General features: G+C 47.4%; 1 protein-coding gene across 1 annotated transcript in view; it reads left to right on the top strand.

The window, feature by feature from the left end:
• Positions 1-15126, top strand: part of SLCO3A1 (solute carrier organic anion transporter family member 3A1) — a 207803-nt gene that overhangs the window by 171669 nt on the left and 21008 nt on the right. Inside the window, exons 5-7 of the mRNA XM_090028581.1 lie at positions 5886-6050; positions 8966-9164; positions 10182-10320. Coding sequence (XP_089884707.1) covers positions 5886-6050; positions 8966-9164; positions 10182-10320 — 503 coding nt within the window. The remainder of the gene's footprint in view (positions 1-5885; positions 6051-8965; positions 9165-10181; positions 10321-15126) is intronic.

Here is a 15126-nt window from a genome sequence, read left to right as displayed (position 1 = left end):
TTAATTCACGGGGCCTCTCAGTCTTCATACTTCAGGGTATAAACTGATCAGCAGCTGGGGTCAGGGAGAGAATCTTTGTTTCTGAGATAAAATATTGCACAACTGCCTAGGTTCATTACAGGGGTGGGGAGGTTTACATCCTCCTCTGAAGCGTCAAGTAAAAGCCACTGCCAGAGGCAGGATAATAGAGTGGAGGGACCAACGATCTGTTTTACTGTGCATGACAAATCGGATGCCCCCGTATGAACATTTGTAGTTGCTTCAAGCCCAGGTCTCTCACAGGAAGCCCATTTGACACAGTGTCATCCTATTTCTTTGTGCCCTTTACGGTATCAGTTTTACTCAAGGCCTTGTAGAGTTTGGTGTATTAAAGTCACCTTAGTTATCTTCAGTGCCTCTTGCTTTCTTCCATCTTTTCTTTTATATGAGCTGCCTCTTTCCATGAGAGAGTGTCTTCATCTTCCCTACATCGTTTTCTTCTCATACCCTTTAGCCACAGGAATGCTTTGCCATTTTCTGCTGTTCAGGTCTGAGTTGTGTTTCTATTGCTGCTGCTTGAAAATAGCACTATCTTTTGCACTCTTCTCATTGCCCTGTTCTAGATGGACTGGGCTATAAAACACCCTCTAATTTATTACTCTGCTACCTATGTTCCTCATCTTTACTGCAAATTGAAAACACATCCTTGTTAAGATGCACCAACTGGAAAAAGGGGCCTTGACAATTATAATGTGCCAAACAATTCATCTCAAGCACCAACATGATGGTAATAGTTCGCCATTCCTGAAGAGTAGTTAAACCTCAAATAATGAGGTTGCCAATTATCTCTTGTACTCCCCAGTGTTTAGTCACAAATCAAAGCTACTTGGTAGATGTAAGGGGTATTTCCCTGTGACTGCCGGACCGGGGAAGAATTTGGCACCTGCAGCTACCTACACAGTTGATACCTCTGAAAAAATCAGGCCCCTGGTGATTAATTCTGGATATTTCATAGAGTATTAAATGAAGTGAAGAGGGTGGGGAGATTAAGAATAGGAAGAGGATGGGCCTGGGGAAAGTGAGGGTGTCATACATCTGCTCTGGGGGTGTGCTTTAATTAGAGCAGCTCTGAGAATTGCTGTGATTAAAGCACTCCAGCAGCCTCCGGTGTCACTCATATCAACGTCCCCATGCTGAAAAGTGGCAGCAGGGACGCTTTAAAGCTCATCAAATGCCACCATTTTTGAGTGCAGGGACACTGACATACGTGACACCGGAGACTTGATTAATCGAGTCTGCTCCGATGCACTGTAATTACAGCATGTTGGAGAAGCCTCATTGCACTGTATAGGCACCCTGAGTGCCTGAGCATGGAAGGCCCACATTTGGTTGGACTAAACATGTTTCGTAGTAAGGAGGAAACCTCTGTCTACTGCTACTCTGGAAACTGAAGGCATGAACAATGCAGTGGCAGAAAAATTCTCTTCTCCAAAGCGTCTCTGAGCGGTGATAGTGGTGGGGGTGTCAAATGAGTGTCTCACTCAGAGCATCCCAGCATGATTCTCTCTCCACCACATCAGTCATGCCTGTTGAACTTTCAAGGGATTTCTAGAGACACAGTCTTTGGTTTCCACGTAACGACCACCCTGCGCCACGTTGTCAGATGGAATTGAACCCTGAGACCTGTAGCTCCAAAGTGCAGATGTCAGCTGTGAGCCAAACAGCTCAGTTATTCATTCAGCCTGTTCTTAAATCTCATCAACACCTCTGAGACTTAAGCACCTGTTAAAGTGCTTTACTGTGTGTTTTGCTGAATCTGGCCCTTAGCGGGGAGCAGTAGCAAAGGGCTGTGGGTCAGCCCAAAGAAAGATGTGTTAGCCAGCATATGGTACATTTACTAAGTAGTCCCCATGCAGCCGTCACTCTGACATCCCAATCCAGACGTCCACACACATCCCTTCGTCCCATTAAGAGATTTAAAACTCTACCACTAACTTTTAGTCTCCTCTTCCCCTCCCAAAGCAATGATGCGGGTTAACTCGTGGCCATGGTTGAGTGTGAAGAGAGGCATTTTTGTGGGAGCTTTTATTCGTTTTGTACAGGGAAGAAAAGTAAAAGGAATGATCTGGACCTCCTTGGCAAGATGAATGGGCTGCCAGATGCTTGCTCACTTGATCTTTGAACATCTCCTTTAGTTATACGTTATAGTAATGCCTGCTGCTGGGCAATTAATCTAGACACTGTACAAAGACACAGTAGGGGGCAATACCCGTTCCAAAGAACTTACATCTGAATAGACAAGGGGCAGCAGGGGAACGGAGAAATGAAGCAGCTTGCTAAAGGGCATACAGCAGGGCACTTACAGAGCTAGGAAGACAACCTGGGTCTCCCGGTTCCCCATAGACCAGGTTGCCTCTCTGAGATAAGCGCTGGACTCTCTCTAAGCTGACACAGTACAAGACGAAGGCTTTGTCCTTGCCAAGGCTTTTGGTCCAGGCCACAAAGAGTTTCTAAATAAATCCCTTGCAAGATGCTACTCCCTCACTTGAAAAGGCAACTTGTTATTTCCCGTTACCCTTTTGTGTCTTTGATTTCAAATTGGCACCAGGGAGCATCTGAAGGAATCCACCAACTTTATACAAATTGAACTCCAGAGGCACAGCAGGCAGTGAGGCATTAAATATGACTTTCTGAGCTGAGCTCTGCCAAGTTCACCTTTGCTTTCTTCCTCCTTGTTCTGGTAAGAAGACGGATGCAGTAGGTGGCCACCGAAGAGCTGATTGAGGAAGCAGGTGGCTGCTGGGAACCAATCAGAAGCTGAATTTAGTCGCCCTTTTTATTTTTCCTATTCTTCTGGAAAAAACAAACAAACAAAAAAAACCCACTTCTCTTGCACATTCATTATGCCCAGCAAAATCCTCAGGAAACAAAGGCTTTGTGCAGCACAAAGCATAGCAGCGATGGAGGAAACTGGGAACTGTGGAATCGCCTTTTTCTAGAGAGTTGGATCGAGCTAATTATACCCCCATTCAAACAGACCCGGCAGAGCCCGAGCAGCATAACAAAGAACCTCACATGTGCCTGCTGCAGCCAGTGCTATTGTATTTTGAAAAAACTAGGAAAGGCCTATGAGAAAACAGGCAAAAACTGGAGAAATCTGTCATCTGCCAGATCCTAATACGCAGATCAGGCTGGGGGGTGGGGAGGGGCGAAAATATTTCAAAATGCAAACAAGGCCCATTGAGGCTCCACTAACACTTCCGAGAGATAATTTTCAAACTTAATGATTTTCACATTTAATTCAGGGGGAAATTAGTCATCAGGTATTAAGACAAAGCAAGGCTCTCTCCTGTGTTCAGAGTCTATACCGTTGAAGCTGCATTATCTCTGGAATAATTAAAATGCTCGCTGAAGTAGAAAATGCACTATCTGATTCATTAGCCAGATTTCCCTTTGTAAGGTAATCACTCCCCAACTCACGTCGGCTTATCGGAAATGGAGAGATGGGTCTGAAGGGATCTCAAAGCCTTAACGGATAAAGAGGGAGGAGCCAGGAGACCCTGAAGATAGAGCAAACGCATTTTGTGCTTTGACACGTGCACAGCAGCGTAGTACCTTGTGTTCAGTTAATGAATTTAAGCAGGGCTTGTCTGGAAAGGCAGAGTCCAGTTCCACCCATCTGTCAATCTGTGCAGCATGCAGATAACTCGGCATGTCCAGAGGAGCTGAATCCCATAAGTGAAGGGTCGCCGTGCCCAATGGCTGCTTGTAGTAGGCAGTAAGCATCTGTCTGTCTTGCGAGACAATAACGTTATGCCAAGCGTGACGTCAGCTCGCTGAAGGTAATCCTCACTTGAAAGATAAAGCAAAACTGGAGTGCAAAAACCTGGGCAGTGTATGTAGAGGGACTGAACTGGCCACACAGCAGGGTCCCCTTCTCAGCTTTGCTGGCTTAATCCAAAGGAAAGGCAGGTGCCAGTACGTTTGGAGCCAGTTTGGGCACAGGAGCTACCAGAGCAAAGGAGATCATCCATTTATACATCTATCAGGATTTCACCCCTAGACTGGTTGCTGACCAGGGTTAAAGAGCCCAGTCTACCCTATCTTCGGAGTGGACTTCAGTTCCACAACTTTTCGGCAGCCTTGTAGCCCTGGGAGCAACAGGGTAGTTCAGGTTGCAGCTCCCTCCGCACTTGAATGCACAGAAATAGCTGTACATGCACGCAGCAGAGCACCTGGACAGTTGAGAGCATGCGAGAGAGAGAGAAAGAGAGAAAATGCAACCTTTCTCTGGGGTCCAAGGAAATGCAAGGACAGCTACAATCTGTATATGCTTATGACTGAAGAAAAATGAGCAGCTGAAGGTATACGACTGATGAGGGACACCCCAGCTTATGTTCGGATGTGCACAGGGTACTGTCAGAAGTAGACAGATGGAAGCACAGAAAAGGAAAGCTGGCAGAAGAGAGCACTGGGACATAGATTGCCTTCTTGACAATTTTTTTCCCCACAAAAAAAATTGAAAGAAGCAAAAAGACTTTGGCTGAGACACAGTATAGCCAACGACACACTTCGAAACACCGTATATCTCGTCCCCAAAATCATGAGATTTAAAAGAAAAAAACAAACAAACAAATATTGGTTTCTTTCTCTTTTTCTCTTCTGGTTTCTTTGGCCTTGTGTTATGAGGACATCACATTTCCAAGCTCTACAAACACGGCAGCTAAAAATCTTACCTAAATGCTGAGATTCTCTCAGAATCGTATGTATCCAGGATCTAGGCCTTTCAGGAAGACACCAAGTATCAGAAGGCTTGTGATAAAATTGCGAGAGCTGACAACACTGCTAACAGTATCAGAGCTAGATAAAAAATGGCATTGAGAGCTCCCTTTCTGGCTTCTCAGAAGCTACCTCTGTCTAATCCTTGCATCTTTCAGACTCTGTGCCCATGTTGGGACAGTGAAATGGTTAGGACTTGGAATGTACTTTGTGCCCATAGCACTTTTCTTTAGGCAAACTGTTATCCCAAATATCAGAATAGTCCCCGAACAGCATAGGCAACTGATAGGGGAGACACAGAGGGGGCACGTGCCCCCACTGCAGGGCCATGCCCACCGTTGATACTGCCAGTGGCTTCTGCGGGTGCTCGCCAGCTCCGTTCCTACCTCTGGTAGCTTCTGTGGGTGCTTGCCCAGACTCCGGAGGCACCAGTCACCCATGCCAGATGGTGAGATCTTTGCAAAGTCCAGCAGGAAAAAGCAAAATAATTTCCTTTTTTTCTGAATGCAAGTCAAAATGCAACAAAGGCACCCATGTCCCCCCACCAGGTCCAGCCAACCTACTGACTGGATGCTCCATTCCACACTCATGGTCTTGCGTGCTCTAGGAAATGGGAAGCATGCCTATCCCGATAAACCCAGCACCCCAGCAGGCACTAGCAGGCTGTCCCAGCAGAGAGAACAAGGCTTAAACAGATTCTGGTGGGTTTGTGAACAAGACAGTTCACCTCTGGAGTCTTTTCAGCGTGTTTAAGCAATCCCAAATCAGGACAGAAGTTTCACCATCCTGGACCTAATAAGGAAGACTGAGGTTCAGCAAGAAATTAGGGAAGTGCTATATGAGGCTGGTTTTTTGTAAGTGGCCTTTATTGAACTAGAGCCTGTGTCTTGGAGAAGCATTCGGTGCTGGATGGGGATCTTTGATGTTAGGCATAGATGAGACGACTCTGGGCTTTCTGCTTTTGTGTTGCTTAGTTCTGGAAGGCCTTTCTCTGTGTAAGGTGGGGAATTTGTCTTAGACTCCTGTGTTTGTCCCCTGAGAGCTGAGCAGTCCCTTGCACCTCGAAGGAAACACAGGGAGAAGCTTCCTGAAAATCTTTTCTTCTTATTTTTTTTCCTGCATTGTAGTGATCCCCAAGGTGACAAAGCACTTACTTTCCAACCCTGTCTTCACCTGTATCGTCCTGGCTGCCTGCATGGAGATTGCTGTGGTCGCTGGCTTTGCTGCCTTCCTGGGGAAATACCTAGAGCAGCAGTTCAACCTCACCACTTCGTCAGCTAATCAGCTCTTAGGTGAGTAGTCATCTTTACTGACCACCCAACTCATCCAATTCCTCTCACGGTAATAGCACGTTACCTTTCGATAGCTTCCTTCATTTGAGGAGCTCAGGACATTTTGAAAATTGAATACATAGGCAAGAGAGGAGGTAGCTGCAGGAGCACAAAGCTGAGGCCCAGAAAAATTACATTTTTTAAAAATCCTTTATTTTGGGTGCCTCCATGTTTTAGAACCCAACTGCAGTCACCAAGTTCTTTGTTTGCAGAAGCTTGCATGTCTCCATCCTTGGAGGTTTTTAAGGCCCAGCTTGACAAAGCCTTGGGCTGATCTAGTTAGGGACTGTCCTGCTTTGCGCAGGTGGTTGGACTAGATGTGACCTCCTGAGGTCCCTGCCAACCCTCACTTTCTGTGATTTTATCATTTATACAGCAGCAGTTGAGTTTCTGAGGAATCAGGGGTGCTCTACCCTTTTGAAAATCAAGCCCACACTGTCAAAAATTTGGTAACCCAAACAGTGAGTCACCCAAATTTATGAATGGGCTGACAGCACTTAGTGAGCATGTCCACATGAGACGTTTACTGTGGAGCTGCCTAATTAGCTCTGCAGTAAACGTCTCAGTGTGTGCACATGTGCCCCATTAGGCTGCAGTCAAATAATAAAATCTACCGTAGGATAGTACGGTGTAACCTCATAAATTCGGCGTCCTTGGGATCTAGCACCTGCTGGAAATTTGAAAATTCTGGATTTTTGAAACTGTGTGGCCACTGCTCTGGGACTGGCTACTCCCAGATGTAGTGCATTTTTTTTAAAGTGCCGGATTTTTGAGAACTCTGGAATTTTGAAAACTAGATTTATGACATTTTACTGTACTTGTAAAGTCAAGTGCTAGCCTACTGCAGAGTTTTTTTAGTGTGCAAAAGTGCACGTGTAGATGCCGATGGGGCTGCTTGAGGCACAAGAATGATTTATGCAGACACTGCCTGCCAGCTAGTCCCACACTGGAATACCCTTGTGCCCCAGCCATCCCCTCTGCAGCATGTTGAGCCAGGAGCAGCCCTGGGCTGGCAGGCTGACCCCCCGGGCCCTCTGACAGCCGAGGTGCACCAACCTGGCTCAGTGTACTGTGGTCGTTCAAACACAGTACCCATAAACAATAAACTCCGGTGCAATATGTGCCAAAGTTTATTGCTGCACATTAATTGTGTGTAGCTGCACCCAGTGAATCCCCAGCAGAGCCAAGAACCAAAGCTCCCCTCTCGGTCCTGTGCTCAACACATTAGGCCATGCTAAACCATGATGGTTTCTCTAGATTTAATCTGTTTTTATGAGCTACAATGGGATACAGTAAAGGCCACCTTTTAAATGTCCTGACCTAAAGCAGAAATCCCCGACAGCTATCCGCAGTGTTTTGGGGTCAGTGGGCCCGAAGGAACAGAGGTGCTTATCTAGCTAAGATCTATGCCTGCCTAATGGCTACAGTTGTCTGCACGGACGGGGGAGCCCAGTGTCTCTGGAAAGCTCTCATGTCCACCTCGGTTTGGTGCATTTCAAATGGGAAATGCAGCCAACAGAAAGGCCTCAAGCAGCTGTTCTCATAGCCCATCAGATGCATCCCGGTCATGCTTCGAGCAGCTTCTGATTTTAATATCACGCTAAAGAACTTGTTGGCTGCTGTCCTGCTGCTGGCTCCTCTCCATTTTTAATTTAAATGAACTTAGTGTAGCATTTCCCAGCTACTGCTCGTGAGGGTCTTCACATTCAGAGACCTTGCTGCAGAATTTAGATTCAGCTTGTCATGTCAACACAAGGCCTTTGGGTATAACTAGCAGCAGCGGGAGGTGGGGGGCAGTGAGCCAGAAAAGGCCCAACATGGTGAGACATTTCCTTCGGCAGCTTTCCAAAATGACTAGGGAGTGTGAGAACCAAACTTAAAGGTCTTTAAAGAGGCTAGCTTTTCAGACAGCACTGATCAGTGAAATGCTTTAGATTAGGCCTCTTTGAGGAGCCTTGAGTTGGGCAGACAAAATCCCTAGTCCCTTTTGCAAATCTTGGATGAGATTTGTTTGACTATGTGGGAGGCACTTGCCACAAGGGCTATATGAACTGGAGCAGGATTGTTTAGCTGGTGGCCCAGGGGCATCGTGGAGCCAGTAAGGGGTTAAGTTGTCACCCCAGGGCCTCTGCCTGGCTTTTGCTTCCCCCATCTTGCTGGCTGCAGCAAAGTCTCTAGGCTCCCCTTCCTTCCTCTGGCTGTTGCTTGCCACCCACTCCTCAGGGAGTGGGGCAGTGTGGTGTGCCGCGTGGGAAGCTGAGGGTGAATCTGGAGATGTGAGGGTACATGATGCAATGTGGGGAGAGTGGGAGGAGAGGGTCACCCCATGCAGTGCAGTGGGGGGACGCACAGTGCAGCTGTGGGGGAGGAAGGGGTCCGTACAGGCACATGGCGCAGTGGAGCGGTAGTGTCACCACACTGTGCCACCTGGGAGCCTGTGGCTTTTGCTGGCATGGCCCATGCATGATACAGGCCCCGCTGATGTAGCCCGCGAGGCATTCAGGGCCTGACCATTTAGACACTGGACAGCCTGGGTTTGGATCATTAAAAAATTGGGCTGTAGGTAGAATTGCGGATGGAGAGGTCTGCACCAGATGGCACAGTAAGGAGGAAGAGTGGGGACCAGATGAGGTTGTCTTGCCATTGTCCTCTCAAACTGGGAACCTGCTTGCTCCTGAGAAGACTGTGCATGCACAGATAAGCATCCAGTCTCTGGGATGCTTCCCCACATTGGCACTGCTCACCATGAGGGGTTTTCCCTGTCACCAGCACCCTGAGATAGTCACTGAAAAGTAACCATGCGTCCTTCTACAGTTTGGTCTTCCAACTCTTACTGTCCCATCATGCCTCTCCCTAACCTTTTCTTCCTCTTTCAGGCATGACGGCAATCCCATGTGCATGTCTGGGCATATTCCTGGGCGGTCTCCTGGTGAAGAAGCTCAGCCTGTCTGCACTCGGAGCCATCAGGATGGCCATGCTAGTTAACCTTGTGTCCACAGCTTGTTACGTCTCGTTCCTCTTCCTAGGCTGTGACACAGGTCCTGTTGCTGGGGTTACTGTTCCCTATGGAAACAAGTGAGTGCACACTGAATTTCACCTCCATCCCTCACACCCACCAGCCCATTATTCTGGCTGGACAGTAAAGCACAGTGGCACGTTACCTCAACTAATCTGCTCGTATCCGTTCTGGTTTTCTGTCTGGCTGTCTTTTATTGCAGCCATCACTCAAATATTCAAGTGCCTCCAGGGCTAAGTAACAATACAGACTAACAGGACTGCTGCACACGTACACGAGGGGCTGCATGAGGGAAACGCCACTAAAGTCATTAACGTTGCAGCTGATATCACCTTGGCTGAGCGTACCCTGTATCACAGAAGTGCTAGGAAATAAGTCATAAAAAGAAACGTAGGAAGTAACTTCCGTTGGGCTCAGCCCAAGTGGCAAGAGACAGAAGGTCAGTTATTTACAACCTGTGGACACTTACTCCCACTGCCGAAGTCGGGCAGAATCACGGGTACATGCCACTGCTGAGAATCAGAGAGATCCCTTACCTTCGAGTGCCTGACTGAGGATTTCAGGGTGAAATGGGGCACATCCTTTTGTAAACTTGGGTATTTACTGCTGCCCAACACGCTGCCTGGCTGCATTTTCGGTGGCACGTTAGGACCCGGTGTGCCCTGTGGAGCTGATGGGACACTCTGAGGCTGTGTTATTTCAGGGTTCTCCAGATGTGATGGGGTCCTTCCCCCTCTCTGCTACTAGTTGTTCCTATGCTAGATGCATACTGTCCAGCCGCTCCTGCCTTGGAGCGCTGCTGGCCTTGGGCCACGCAGTGCTAAAATGTGTCTGGTGCAACTTCACTTAAAATTCCCCCTCTCAGTCCTGAGCTACCCTAGAGAGATGATAGCACCAGAAGGGGTAGTGTGTTTTTGTTGGTGGCAGAGTATATGACCTAGAGTTTTTTTCTGCTGCCCCTCATGCCATGTTTCCAGTTGTTGGCTTCCCAAAGCCTTTGTCATGGAGCGCTGCTTGAGGAAGCAAGTGGGGGTCATGGCACTACCCATGCATTTCTGACTCTGCTTCTTTTACAGCGCAACTCCGACCTCACCCTTGGACCCATATTCCCCCTGCAATAACAACTGTGAATGCCAAACCGATTCCTTCACTCCAGTCTGTGGGGCAGACGGGATCACGTACTTATCCGCCTGCTTTGCTGGCTGCAACAGCACGGTAATTGTCCTGATTTACTCAGTGTCTCCTAGCCATCTGCGCGGGTGGGGGTGTGTGTGCATGTGTATGTTTGGGTGAGAGAGACAGAGCGAGATACAGATGTGCAAGGCTGCAGTATATCCTGTACAGAGCCGCTCATTGTCACACAGCAGTGGCTGAAGCCCCCTAGCCGCGTCTTCTCACCTAAGAGTGAGAGCAACTGAATAGGCCGTCTTTCACTCGCTCACATAAATGTCTCTGACAGTCTCCCGACATCACATAAAGATCTGTCAGACCCCAGAGTGACCAGCCTGGGCCTGTGGCAGAGTCCAGACCCACCTGGAGGGACTCACGGGTCTGCGCCTGGCCGCTTACAGAAAGATGGTTTGCTTCCCGCTGCCTCCCCTCTTTCTCCTCATTCCTGTTTCTTCACAGGCCCTAATTCCTCTGCTCTCCACCGTCCTGCCTTCCTCATTCCCTCTTCCTTCCCTTTTCCTCCTTTTCCTCTGCCGTTTCAACCACTTTTTCTCTATTCTCCCTTCTCAGCCAGAGTCGAGAACAGATGACCAGCAGAGCAGCAGGGATTCCAGCGCACATTGATAGCCACAGGCACTCTGTTTATTCAGTCTCACTATCTCTGGGTTTGTTTCATTTAAAGAACAAACCCTCTCTGGGGACGGAGACCAGCTCTTTAGTGACTCACAGTCTCCTATGATGCCTTTTAAGATGAGGGATTTTTTTGGGGGGGGGGGAGAAAGAAATGCCTGAAAAGACTGTCCCATTATTTTTTTATTATTATCGCAGCTTTGCTATCTTAAGACTGATCACTGCAGGAATTAAAGGGGCTCCATGGATACTAGGATCCTTAGTGCTACAAGCAAGATAACAAAAGACAGATTGGCCAGAAATCTCTTCTGAAGCACTCCAGGCCCCTTGCTCTTCTGCGTACCCGGGATCTTATTAAATGAGACTGGGTGCAGTGGCTGCTCACAGCTGCCGAAGCGGCACAGCGCGCCATATCCAATTATCCCTGCTCTGCTTTGCCCTTCTTTATTTGTGAAACTGTATTGCTTTGCAGTTCCCCCCGCTTGCCCTGCCTCTGATATGCTCAATGCTCTGCCTCTCCTTTCTAGTGAGCATACCATGTAGATCGCTCACTTTTAATCCTAAGCCACCCCAGCGGAAACTGGGAAATCATTACATCTCACAAAAAACAAAGGACAGCTTCCTGCCTATCTCCACTGTGCCAGTCCAGAGACAGATGTGCTGTACAGCTACTGGGTGTGTGAGAGGAGGCAGGCAACTCAAAATAAGCAGGTTGGTGCTTAAGGAGGGCAGAGAAAGATGGGCATTAAAGCTGAACTCAGTTCCCTCCACGAAGGAACGCACAAGCCTGGAACAACCAGGAGGCTGAGACAAGGGCTCACTGCTAATAAGCAATGAGTCATGGCACACAGTAGAAATCTCCTGCCATTTAGCCACCCTGCAGGGTACCAGCCCTTGCATCTGACCTCATTGGCATCTTCAGAGTCAGATTTTCAGCGGGCAGGTGCTAGGTGGGGATTTTTTTTACTTTCCACAAGCAGGTGCATCTATTTTGGTGGCAGGCTGCATTTGTGTCAGCCTCTCTTCCACCCTCTAGTGACTGCAGTATAAGAGCTCTGTCTGTGTAACCTGTCGGCCCAGGACCAATGACATGGTTTCATAGCCAACCTCTCAGCAGCAGCAAAGGAGACACCATGATGCCAACATCTAGGTCTTTGAAGAGGATTTTAGGGCAGGACATTGCACACAAAATTGCAAAAGCTGCATGTGTTAATCTCCTGCCTTTCCTTGGCATTAACCTTGTGCCCAATTTTGCTCCCTAACACCATTGACATGGAACAAAGCATCAGCAGAAAGATGTCTACCCACTATGCCAGGTCGTTGGCAAGGAAAAAAATTATCTAGTTACTTGCAGAGCATAAATGTGAAATTTATGTTGATTCTGCTTACGGCAAACTTTTCATTGCTTAAAACAGAGCATTGTAAAGGAAGCACAGCATGTGTCTCCAATGATTGTGTCAGGTCTTCCTGCTCATTATATAAGTGCAATGCCAAACATATCACAAATAGAAACCCACCTAGCAAACATCTTGCTCTCCCACAGTCTCCTTCTGTCTTTCCTGGTTTACTTCACCATCATCTTGGGGTTTTGGCAGTAACATTCTGGGCATGAGTTACAGAAGCAATAGCATCCTCTGGAAAGGACATTATCAAGAATTATGGACTGGTTTGACCAAACAGTGGCCCTGAGGCAAAGCCAAATTGCCAAACCAAGTTCTAAACCCATAATCCAAGTAATGACCTGTCTAGAAGGCCTTGTGGATGTTATATGCTTGTGATGAGCCAAGGGTTGCTTTTTACAGGGACATAAAGTTCTCTGAATGCTTTATTTAACGTTACCCCATTGTTTGTTTCCCAGCTTTTCCTCTCTGTGGACAACTTCTGATGTAGTTTGTAGCACTCGGTTAGTTTGTCTGTCTTAGACACCATTGTTCTCTGTGATTAAGTTGGTCTGCAGAGGTGCAGTTGAGCCTGAGGCTCTGGGTTTACTAGTGCTAGAGGGGGAAAGGAACGGCTCTTTCATTTCAGAAAATTCTCTTTCTAACCATTCCACAACTATCAATGACCCGTGAGACCTGAGCCATAGACCGTATATCTTGTTTCTTGCATGGTGGTGGTTTTCAATTACCCCTTTGGCAAGAAGAACATGATTTCCAAACCTGATGTTACAGCACTGAATTCTTAGGGCGCTTATACACATGCTTTGGGAGTGGGGGTGGGGTACTTTAATTAGAGCAGCTCCAAGAACCATTCTAATTAAAGCACAAAGAACATCACATGTATCAGCATCCCTGGGCTGAAAAATGGTAGCGAGGGTACTTTACTTAAAGCACCCCTGCCACCATTTTTCAGCATGGGGACACTGATACCCATGACACTGGAATTTGCTGGAGCATGCTAATTACCACACTTCAGCAGACTCAATTAACCGAGCGCTGTAATTATGGAGCAGCCTCACTGCATGTGTATTGGCACCCTTAAGGCTTTACATTGAAATACCAACATTGCTTACCAGTTGCTGCCAATTTTTTTTTTTTGATAACACAAGTATGGGGAGTTTCCCCTCATATTTTCCACAAGCAGTTGAGCCAGTTGTGTGTGTAAATTTTGCCATGTATAAAACTCCAGTGCTCAGGCAGTAAGCTCTCAAGTTGAAGGAAGATGCTGATAAATTTGAGACGAAATGGCGACAGGATTGCAAAGCGTTCTGTGGGACTCGATAGTTATTTGGCATGTGGAGCAAAGTATTGCCTCTTCACAGAAAGAGGGTGAGCGTCTGTGTTTGATGTTTCCATGTTTGATGTTTCCGCGTTTGATGCCAGTGTGTTGCTGTAGCACATGTCAGTAACAAACAATCAAAGATCTCCGAGGTAAGGACTGGATTGGGCACCCTGCACGATGCTGCAGTCGCAACAAGCTGTGTTGCACTGCCGTAGGAGACTGAAAGAGGATAGAGGAGAACAGGTCTCAGGAGAGGAGTTAGACACACCTGGAGTGATGAGTGTTTCTGGGGCTCCAGTTGCCTGGGATGATTTTTGCCCCAGTCAGATTTGCAGCTACTAAGCTGCTCCCAGTACCCTCTGTTATACACCTCAAGTACATCCTAGCCCAATACGTATGTCTAATTGAGACCCAGTTCTGGCGTCCTGGTTACCTGACACCAGTGTAACTCTGCTGGATTCACACCAGATTTGTTTTCACGTAAGTCAGGACAGAATCTGACCACTGAACGTAAGAGCCGCATCTCTCCTTCCTGCTGGGTTTCAGCTGCAGGGACTAAGCCAATTCCACGTATATGCCTGAGACCTCCTTGGCTTTTGTGCACAATAAGGCCTTCCCCATAACAGGTATGCCAACAGAATTGATTTGGGTCTTATCTATGCCAGGACTCCAGCATGAGCACATTGCCAATGAAGTAGTAGGCTGATGTTAGATGGGGCTTATCCCAATGAGGTTTGCTCCCATAAATTACCAGCACAAGTCCAACTAGCGGCACTGCAGTCTGTCCACATTGGACTGGCGTAAGGACAGCACTGTATGTACTAGTTGCCCTCATTCTGACCATCTGGCAGGTGGCTGTTTCAGGCTGGAAGGAGAGGTGCTTATTACAGACAGACGGGCACCTGTCTTCACGGTGTAGTATAATGTGGTTCCAGGAGTCCTGTGGGCTTGTGTTTGCCGAAGTGATTTTAAAAAGAAATGCTTGACTCCAATACAGAGAGGGATCAGTGTCAGCAAGGAGATGCTGGGGTCCCTGTTGGTATCTGTGGAGGCATTGAACTAGAACATCTGCTGTTGTGAAGCCCTAAATAAGTCCCAGCCTAAAAGCCAAGGAAGCTGTCTTTGAACCTAAGGGGGGAGTTGGCTTCTGGATTTTGTATGTTATTTTATTATCTTTTTCTAGTGTTCTCATTTCCTTATGAACATGTGACTTGCAAAGCCAGCTGCCTGGCAGAGACAAGCCATGAATCATTTATGATAGTTTTCGCTCTGTATTCATTAAGGGATTCCTTGCTATTATTGTGGGCCTTAATTGTGCTGACATTCCCCCGCTCTGAAATTCCAGCAGGGTGAGCACAAAAAAAATAAAATAATAATCTGACAGGCAAACAAATCTTCTTCTGACATCCTTTGCTTGCAGGAAAGATCAAAGGGAATGTGGTGGCTTCTTTTTCTTTCTGATCGCATATTGATAAAGTTTAGCTTGCCTGACGGCAGCTT

The sequence above is a fragment of the Crocodylus siamensis genome, chromosome 15 (genome assembly GCF_052110815.1).
Source record: "Crocodylus siamensis isolate JL-2025a chromosome 15, ASM5211081v1, whole genome shotgun sequence".
Taxonomy (NCBI): domain Eukaryota; kingdom Metazoa; phylum Chordata; order Crocodylia; family Crocodylidae; genus Crocodylus; species Crocodylus siamensis.
The sequence above is the reverse complement of the archived record's forward strand: the minus strand, read 5'-3'. Positions and strand labels throughout refer to the sequence as shown.